This window comes from Crocodylus porosus, unplaced genomic scaffold (genome assembly GCF_001723895.1).
Source record: "Crocodylus porosus isolate Cpor-Errol unplaced genomic scaffold, CroPor_comp1, whole genome shotgun sequence".
NCBI lineage: Eukaryota > Metazoa > Chordata > Crocodylia > Crocodylidae > Crocodylus > Crocodylus porosus.
Window position 1 is genome coordinate 51510558 of NW_017728947.1, and position 9821 is coordinate 51520378.

General features: G+C 39.0%; 1 protein-coding gene across 3 annotated transcripts in view; it reads left to right on the top strand.

Moving 5' to 3' along the window:
• The window catches only part of PSEN1 (presenilin 1), a 46906-nt gene that overhangs the window by 19071 nt on the left and 18014 nt on the right, over window positions 1-9821 (top strand). For all 3 annotated transcript variants that reach the window (XM_019551723.1, XM_019551722.1, XM_019551721.1), the window contains 2 exons: window positions 3632-3699; window positions 5282-5502. In XM_019551723.1, coding sequence (XP_019407268.1) covers window positions 3632-3699; window positions 5282-5502 — 289 coding nt within the window. The remainder of the gene's footprint in view (window positions 1-3631; window positions 3700-5281; window positions 5503-9821) is intronic.

The following is a 9821-nucleotide window of genomic DNA, read 5'->3' on the forward strand; positions in this document are numbered from 1 at the left end:
AACAATGATTTTAGCTGTTTGAATAGCAGAATGGTATTCAAATGGTAGAGGTTTTTTATACAGTCATCAGGGCTCAGAAAAATGCATAACGATATCATTGATGGGAGCTTAAACTTTGCACATATTCTGGTTATATCAGCTTGCTGGGATACATTGGTGCTGGGCTACTTTTGGCCCAGGGATTGTCCTTTGGGCTTTTAATGACCAATAAAGCAGGCTGTGAAGTAACAAAATTTTACTGCCATTTAGTTGGAGCCTTGAGCATGTGTGTTTCACAGTTAGAGAATTTGCTTTGGAATCTGCTCCTTGATACAAAATTTTTGCTGCAGTTTCTTTTCTGTATTTTTTGGGGGGGAAAGTTTCTAATCTTCATGGATGAAAAAAATGCTTTCAAATATGATGAAGTGTGATTGATGCAATGACATCTTCCTGAGTGTAGACCGCTTAAGACAACACTTTGAAGGTGTGAATCTTCTTTGTTGCAATGGAGTGTTAAATCAGACACGTAATCAGAGTTTAGAATAGGTGTTTAAATTATTTCACTGCAGATCCTGTCAGTAAAAGCAACTAACTCATATGCTTAACGCACAGCCTGCCACTCAGGTCTCCCCAGATGGCAGAAAACCTCACCTATCTCCTACCAGTCTGCCAGAAATTATAGGCTCCCCTTGGCCTAACTATTTCTACAGTGCAATCATGAACAATTTTTACAAAAGTCCATGGCACATCAAATGTGAAAAAGTTTAAGCAGAGTAAATTAAAATTTATATAAAAAATAAAAATGCTGAAGCTTCTGTAGCAATTATATTTTTTCATGCTTAATTCTTGAGAAAACTTTAAAGTTTCAATATAAATGAAAATTCTCAAAGTATTTCCAGCCTTCTGCCCCGCTCTGCTGCCAAATCACTTACCTAGTTGTTGAGCACAAGTCCAACTTTTCACTGCGTAATTGGAACATTGCTCTTTTTCTCTTTGCTGGAATGGAAACTAAATTGTAGCAAAACAACATTTGATACCTGAAGAGGGGGCAATGGTTTTCCTGTCAGTATCATCTTTTATCTAGGTGGTATATCTTATCTTTTGAAGTTAAGAAGTATAATCCCAGTGCTGGGAAAAAAAGAAAATGGGAAAAGCTGAGGCATCAAAGTGAAGTGTCTTGCGTGAGGTTGCACGCTGAGTGGATAATAGCACTGGTTCTATGTCTAGGTCTTGGATATATTTACCAGAAAACAGTCCTTCTGTGTATGTAGCGGCTGTAGTCTGATTTTTATGCATTTTATTTTTTCCTAAATAACCCATGGTTTTAGTCTAAACAAAATCTCTGGAATACTAACTTTAATTCCCTATGTTCTACAAATCCTAGCAGTTCTGTCTTGCTTGCTAAATCAGAATAAAGCTGAGTGTAGCAACAGATCGATTGGTGCAGGAGCCACAGTCATATGAGAATAGTTTAATCAGAAAACCAGTAGCATGCTGTTATGAAATATGTTGTCTAACACTTGATTTTTAAATGAAGTGGGTTGGAAAATTTTCTGTGAAGAAAAGCAGGTGGCTTTGAAATAACTTAGCAAAAAATGTTAAAAAAAACAAATTATTTGATAACGTATGACATTTCTTCAGAACAGAAACAAATGTGGCAGGGGAACTAGGCACAGTCCTTAAGTACATATATGAGTATTTGCAGGGCTAGGGCCTAATAGTAATGAATGCTTTTTTGGCATTTATTTATTCAGTAAGAAAATGTGCTCTATACTAGGATGGATCATTAGTATTTGGGCACACTGAAATTCCAGGTCTCCTCTTTAACAATGAGACGGCTTGGTTTGTGATTGTGCTAACATTTATAGTGTACAAACTCCTAGGAGCTTTAGTCATGGGTTCTGACAATAAAACTTATGTCAATTTGTCTTAAAAAGTGACCTGGAAAAATATTTATATTTAAAATTTAAATCTGCTCTGTCAGATCATTAACGGGATGTTTATGTAATCTTGTAAAATAAGTTTTCTTTCTGTTTCCCTGTTGATCCCAACTTCACAGTTTTGTACCCCCGTAACAGCTGGCTGCTGGTAAAGATTTGATATTTCACTGCATAGTCATTGAAAACAGAATACCTATTGCAAGGAGAAAGCTGCTTATTTATGAGAAGGTTCTTTTAAAATTAGAGGAACCAGTTGGTGAGATTACTGAAGTTTGATGACAGATCTTGTTAGGTTAAAGTTTTTATGTAAATTGGGCCACATTCTGAAGGGTATTGCAGCAGAAAAGGAATTAGAACTGTCCTCCCTTCTTATTACAAGGTCAAAATACATTTCCTATTGTAATCTTTTTCTAAATATATTTGCCTTGCTAGACCTGAATCTTAAAACATTTTATGATTCAGGTCTTAAGAAAGAAAGAGAAATTTTAAGATTTTTGTTTAACAAATATACAGGGCAAGTTACTTTCCCATCAAAAATGTGTGATGTATATAGATTACTCTGGAGGTTTTGTATTATAAATGAGGATCATATAGCTGTTTGTTTGTTCTTTCTTTAGATCAGTGGTTCTCAAACTTTTCAGAAAGTCATGGAGGCATGCCTGGGGTCTATATCTAGTGGCACCCCATTTCAAAAATTATTTATTACAGTTTTTCTCCTACAGGGGGGCCAGGCAGGGGGGGAGGAGCAAGTGCTTACCTCCTTGCACCCGTAACACCCTTCAAAAGATCTTGCATCATTCCGGTTGAGAATCACTGCCTTATCAGTGGTGCCCAACTTTCTGGTCATGAGGGCCAGATGGGTGGTGCAGGTTTAGTCAGTGAGCTAGGATCCAGGCCCCAACTGATATGCTGTATTGGTGTCCTGACCCCCCACACCAATCAGATCCCGTCCAAGGTACCAAAGCACATCTGGGCTTGAAAATTTTGGGAGTGGGGGAACACCACTTCCATGCCACCAAATTTCTGGACCCTTTGGGAGCCCTCTAGACTGTACCACACAGCTCCATGGGCCAGGGGTTGAACCTTAGATAATATGCTAATGCTAGTTTGTTGTTATGCAAGAATTCATAAAGAATGTTCTTCAGTGTTACGGTTGTAGCTTTTATGGATACGTGAATTCTGGTAATGGATTGAAATACTAACTGATAATTTCTTCAAATAATATAAACATGAATCATGTTTTCATTGTTTTACAATGCTAGATACTTTGACACAGTGTTATTAAATTGTTTTAAATAATGTGCTAGAAATAATACTTTGTGTTTGAACATCACCTTTTATTCCAAGATCTAAAAGCACTTTAAGATGGGTCAAGTGTAGTATCTTTTTTTTATAGATTTGCAAACTGGAGGCACAGGAGTCAAGACTAGCAAAAAAAAATAAAAATCAGTATCAGTACAGACTGAAAGCCCAGAGATACCGGAATCTCATTCCCATTCTTGAAACACCAAATATTATTTGCCTCTTCAAAGGCAGTTGGGTATAAGTAGTACTAACAACAGTGTGAACCATCTCTTGAGCCTGCTTGTTGTGAAATCAAACCTCTCATTCAGGAAAAAAGAAAGAAAGAAAAAGGCAATATTTTATAACGGTGTTTAACGTAGAAATGTCAAGTTTGAAAAGACCTGTACTGATGTTGCTGTCTTCTTCAGGTGATCCATGGCTGGCTTATCATTTCTTCTCTCTTGCTGCTTTTCTTTTTCTCATTCATCTACTTGGGGTAAGTAGAACAAACTTTTGTCTTCAGAACTTGCCTTCCAGTCTGTCCCGTCACAATAAGCACATGTTTACAGTTGCCTTCATGGTAATGGGAAGGGCTGGTTATACAAAGGGTTTTTATGTGAAACTAGCATAGAAAAGACCAAATTTACCAAAAGAAATTTGCTCTGCTACAGATGTCCGTTCCTATTTATATCTAGTGGAAGTTTTATATTTGAAATGCTGAAGCACAGCTTTGGCAGTTTATTAAGAGTGGCCATTTATAATTTTCAGATGCATTCATAATGTGCAGTCTAGTTAAATTTTATAATTTCAGAGACCAGAAACAAAGCCAGATTGTTCCAGTATGCAATGTGTTGTGCCTGGAAGCAATTTCCCCTCTATTTTAAGTTATTACAAATATTTTCCTATTTAGTGGGATTCTCTGCTCCTAAAGATCCTTGACAACTTTTTGTTTTCCTTTAGCTCCTTTTGAATATCTTAGGGCATCTGTACGTGTGATCTGAGGTGGAGGTGGTGGGGAGTGGCATTTTAATTAAAGCAGCTCTCATTCTAGTTAAGTAGCCCCTGATGCCATTTTGAAATGCAGGGACACTAAATACCTGTGACGTCGAGGTTTTAGGATCATCCTAATCGGCACGTGTCAAAGCAGGCATCAGGCATGTGTATAGGTGCCCTTAGACTGCAATGGCCAGTTAATAGTGAAGACTGTGTGGTGCCCCATAAGAATATAGTAGATGGCTTTAACTACGTATTGGTGTAATTTGAATTGTCATCTTCCATCTGTTCATTCCTCCCTAAGTGACCTTCCAACAATGTGCATCACCTTGATATATTTAAACTGTCTTTTAAAGAAAATATTTGCTGATTTTTGCCAACATATGCACAGTTTACAGTGCTGTTATGACATGGAGCATCCTATATGATCAGCCAGCTCAAACACTCATTTTTATTTTTTCCCAGGCCAGTGTAAATTGCTTATGACCTGGAGACAATATTTGTGCTTTCTGTAACATACCTTGTGTTTTTGTTATTTTCCATAATATGTTCTTTGTAATGGAGTAAAATAGCTCATTCTTAATTCTTTAATCTAGGAATAATATCTGATCAGGTAACATAGCTCCACCACACTTCTTTCTGAGGCTGAATGAATCTGTGGTCATTGTCCATTAGGCATTCCAGATAGGAAAAGCAGCTGTTTATATGCCAAATTTTTCTTTTTCCTTCTGAATGGGTAGATGTCTATGAATTTTGGACATTACTTAATAGCATAATCTTTATGACTACTTACAGTAAAATCCTGTGCTGGTGACTTAACTGAGAAAGAAATGAAGGGTCAGTGAAAGATACGTTAGTAAACTTGAAGTATTTTTATCAGTATTTGGTTCATTAAAATTATTCTCTCAAAGTAAAATGTTCTACATTTTAAGCTCTAGATGTAGTTGAAATCCTAATTTAAAGAATGTTTTTTGATTGACCACAAAAAAACTATTTCTGATGTTTGCCTCATTTCTTTTTCATCATTGCTTTATGGAAATATTCCTGTTTTTCTTTATCTAATTGTATTTTCTTAAAAATTTTAGTGAAGTTTTTAAAACTTATAATGTTGCCATGGACTACATAACCCTAGCGCTCCTGATCTGGAACTTCGGTGTGGTGGGAATGATCTGCATTCACTGGAAGGGCCCACTTAGGCTCCAGCAAGCATATCTTATTATGATCAGTGCTCTCATGGCCCTGGTATTCATTAAATATCTTCCTGAGTGGACTGCATGGCTTATCCTGGCTGTGATTTCAGTATACGGTAAGATCCTGGAGCAAAGTACAATTTTGGAACTGTGGGTGGCAGAATCTCTTCCTGCTTTCTGTTCCTTAACCTGTCTGAGACCAAACAACAAGGTCTCAAAGACCTCCAGTTAAGGACAAGGGTGTTGACTACAGTATTCTAACAGCATTTCAGAAGTTAGATTTATATCTGTTTACATTTAACCCATGGTTAAGTCCTCCACAGGACTCTATCAAGGACTCTGGAGCCTGCAGGAAGGAAGAGGGGGGATGGAACTGAGTTGTCTAATGGAGGAGATTATGTATAAGAAACCCATGCCATCTTACTTCTGTGCTTTTATGAAAGATATCTTTTGTGTCTTCCACATCCTTGAGTATGTCTGAGATACATTGCATTTCCAGAGTACGGGGGTTTTACAGTTTAGGGACTAGTCCTTCAGAGTGCCTGCCTGCAATCCTCCACATTTGGAGCGGCAGTCTTCCTCCCCTGCCACTGAAAAAGAATCTCAGAAAAGCCTCAAGACCTATTTTTCTGTGTGTAAAGCCTTTAACACATAGGAGGAACTAGTAGTGGGACAGTTAAATAACTATTCCCCTGTGGTTTCAAATCAATACAGTATTCATTTCCTTTTTTTAAACTACTATTATAAGGATTCATCCCAATGCAGGCTGCAGTAATGAATATAGTTATGAGCTTTTCAACAGCGCTGAAGGCCTTCCATAGGGAAGATGCTCTATTTTTATGCTGTTCATGATGTAAAGTATGTGTCAACTAATTTAGTTCACATAATAGTCCAGAAGGCTGACTTTAACATAATTGAAATATGGTGAAAATCCTATCTTCGGAAACTCTTAACTGTAAGACATGTGAACTAGGGATGTAAATATCATTTTAAAAAGTATCTATTTAACTTCCTCTAATTATATTGGTTAAACAGTTAACTGATAACACAGCAGCTCAATCATAGCTGCTCCTGGGAGCTGCTGTGGGGGGTCTTTTGGGAGGAGGTGGTGGCAAGCCTAGCCAGATAACACAGCCCAGTGTGTGAAGCCCTGTCTGGGAGGAATGGAGCACCTGTGAATGAGCAACTAATGGCTTAGCTGACAAGTCATTAGTGGGCTGCTGCTGTTTTCCTCTTTAACCTCCTGGGCCAGAGGTTCCCAAACTCTGACAAGTTGCGTGCCACCAATTCTAAATGATACAACCTTAAGTACCAGTACCACCAGGTTGGGTGGGGGAGGGCATGTATGATGCGTTGTGTGGTGGGTTTATGAGGGATGGTGTGGCTGTGTGGGGGGAGCATAGAGTACATCAGGGGGTTTTGTATATGTGGGGGGGAGTTGTGGGAGGAGAGGGAGAGTGGAGGGGTATAGAGACCACCTGCACTCCCTCCTATGGTGCAGCAGCAGGCAGGGGTGCTCAAGGGTGCCTAGTGGGGTGCAGCTCCAGCCAGTGGCACACATTGCAGCGAGGGGTGCATCCTCTGCTGGGCAGTCTGTATTGATGGCACTCCCCACACTCATCAGACGTTGGAGGGAAGCCCCATGCACTCAAGCTGGCTACCTTCCTTCCCCACAGGGGAAGGTGCCTGGGGCTTCCCTCCTGTACTGCGCAATCCCAGTGGGGAAGGCAGCTGCCTCCAGCATGTGGGGCTCCTCTCCCATGCCTGGCAAATGTGACAGCTGCATGTGCACATGGTGAGCAGTGGCAATACAGATGGCCTGGCGGAGGCTGCACCCATCACTGTGATGTACAATACTGGCTGGAGCCACACCACACTGGGCACCTGTGCTGGGCCCAAGTGCCCTGAGCGCCTCTGCCTGCTGCTGCTGCATGCCACTGATGAGTTGTCTGCGTACTGCTTATGGTATGCGGACCACAGGTTGGGAGCTGCTGTCCTAGGCTGTAGGTACTACTCCTCCCCTCCTCCCTTTCTCTCTTCCCTGCCCTTCTGTCTTTCAGTTCCTGCTGAGGCACTACAGTGGATTCCCTGCTCCACGCTAAACAATAACCAGTACAGTAATTGGGCTTATCTATTAAATGATTAATTGCTTAACCTTTCACATCCCTAATGTAATGTGAAAGATGGAGATGAATGGTAAAGATATTAAGGTCTAAGTTTTTCATATTGGATGAAATTTGATCAGTTATTTCTACATTTCCATGGTATCCTAGTGTTCTTGAGGACTAGATTCCTCTGAAGAGGTGAAGGTGTCCGTCCCATTCCCACCCCACACAGACGCACTTGTTCACATTTAATGGATCTGATGTTTAGATGCTTGTTATCAATGAAGTAGGGAGCTTCTTTCTTAGCCCACAAGTTGGCATAAATTTCTTATCTCAATTAGCCTGATCCCAAGTAGTAGTAATTATAGGATTGTTTTATTTTAATTTAAACAGTATGAAAAGTTTATTCCAGACTCTTTAAAATATAAACCATAACAGTACCTAACAGCAGTAATCCCCTAAAATGGCCAGTCAGCAGAAAGAAATTGAATGCAAGTTTTCTAGCTTTCACATATTCCAAGCATTTTAGTCTTCCCAGTATGTTTGTTCAAAAAGGGTGGGTTTAGCAGCATAATCCAAAGGTTAGCACATTCGGGTTATTTTTTTCCTGATAGAGGTACATAATATAATGGTATTCATTAATAACTCCTGCCAGCAGGTTGGCTCAAGCTGAGGAATGCTAGTTCATGGGCTATTGATTGCAACCTCAGCAAGGTCTGGGAGGAGACTGGCCATCTCAGACAGGCACATGCCCTGCCTTTTAGGCCTTTACCTTTCATTCTATACAGAATGAGCAGCTAGTGCACATGAAGCATTTCCATTGCACTCGTAACAGTGTACTCTGTTTGACTGGTATACTCAATTGATGGGTTCCTACATTTAGTACTGGATTCCATCTTTGAGTGGATTTAAGATCTTACTCCATGTAGATGGCATTGCAAACTGCTGGTAACATATAGTAGCAGGATTATTATCCAAAAGAAAAAGTATCTGGCAAGACACAAATGGTAAAAGTGTTGGATGCTGCTGTGATTGATTAGCTCATCTAAAACCATCTGGGAATCAGATCAGACTTCAGGGTTGATATTACCTTGGGCTGTTTCTCCAGTTCCTTCTTCACTATTTTACTTTACTCTTTTATGTATCAGTAATTTGGGAGTTCATCCATTTGTAGAAAATGGATTCTGTGTTTACTTTGTTTTATGCATTATACTATCTGCAAGAATCAAGGGATCTAATGAAAAGTAAGTTTATCATTGTGATGCATATATTTTGAGGGTCCTAGTTAAACCCTTTCTAATACTCCTTTTTTCCAAATGTAAGAATCCAAATTTTGCAGTCTTTTGATATGCAAATGATCAAGTGAGAATAGGCAGGTTAGAAGTATCACATATGCTATAAAATAGCTCTGTGAGCTCCACTTACTACTCCTCTCAAATTGTAGAGTTAGTTTGGAAAATCTCAGTTCACCTCACAATGTGCTTGCTTGCTTTCCTGATTTGCACAGAAACCAACCTTTTGTAAGTGTTCCACATCAAGAGATGCTTATTGAGGTACTCTGTTGGCTTAAGTTTAAATTTATGCAAAGGAAATGTGGTAGCACACACTAAGTACAGGAATTTCAAGCCACTAATACTGTCAATCGCTTAGTACCATATGTGAAAATAAACGTATTTCAATTTACAAGTCAAGGCGCAAAGACAGTTTGCAACTGCATGATATTTCTAATGAGGAATGTTTTATTTAGCGCCAGCGTTTTTTTTGTTTTTGTTTTACACTAGCATATCTCTCAGTTTTTAACTTTTTATTATCCTTTTGCTGTGAGAAATATCAGAGGGACTCACTTACGCCTCATATTTAAAACTGGATAAAAGTATCTACATTTGCAAAAAGTACCCTTGCAGTACAAATAAGCATAAGCAATACAGTTTGCTTTTGTACAGCCTGAGTTTGTAAACATCAAATAAAAGTTATAGAGTGCTGTCTTTTTTAAAATGTGCACCTCCATTTCCCCAAAGAGTGTGTAATTGTAGACTTGACAGTTGATGACAATGAATAGGAAGGAAAAGATACAATACAACAAGGGCACAAAAATGAGATGTCATGATTAATTGGGTTTGACTCTTTAGACAGTTTGTAAATAAGCATTGAGCCATTGCTAGGCTTCACAGTCAGCAACTAAACTCCTTAATTGTTTTATTACCCTGAATATGAGTGACTTATCAGCAGGGATCCTGGTTTTCTCTGATTTTTAAAAAAAATCCCAAATTCTCTGATAAAATCCCCAAAGTCCATTATCAAAATTAAAAGCCCCCTGCAGCACCCCCCCC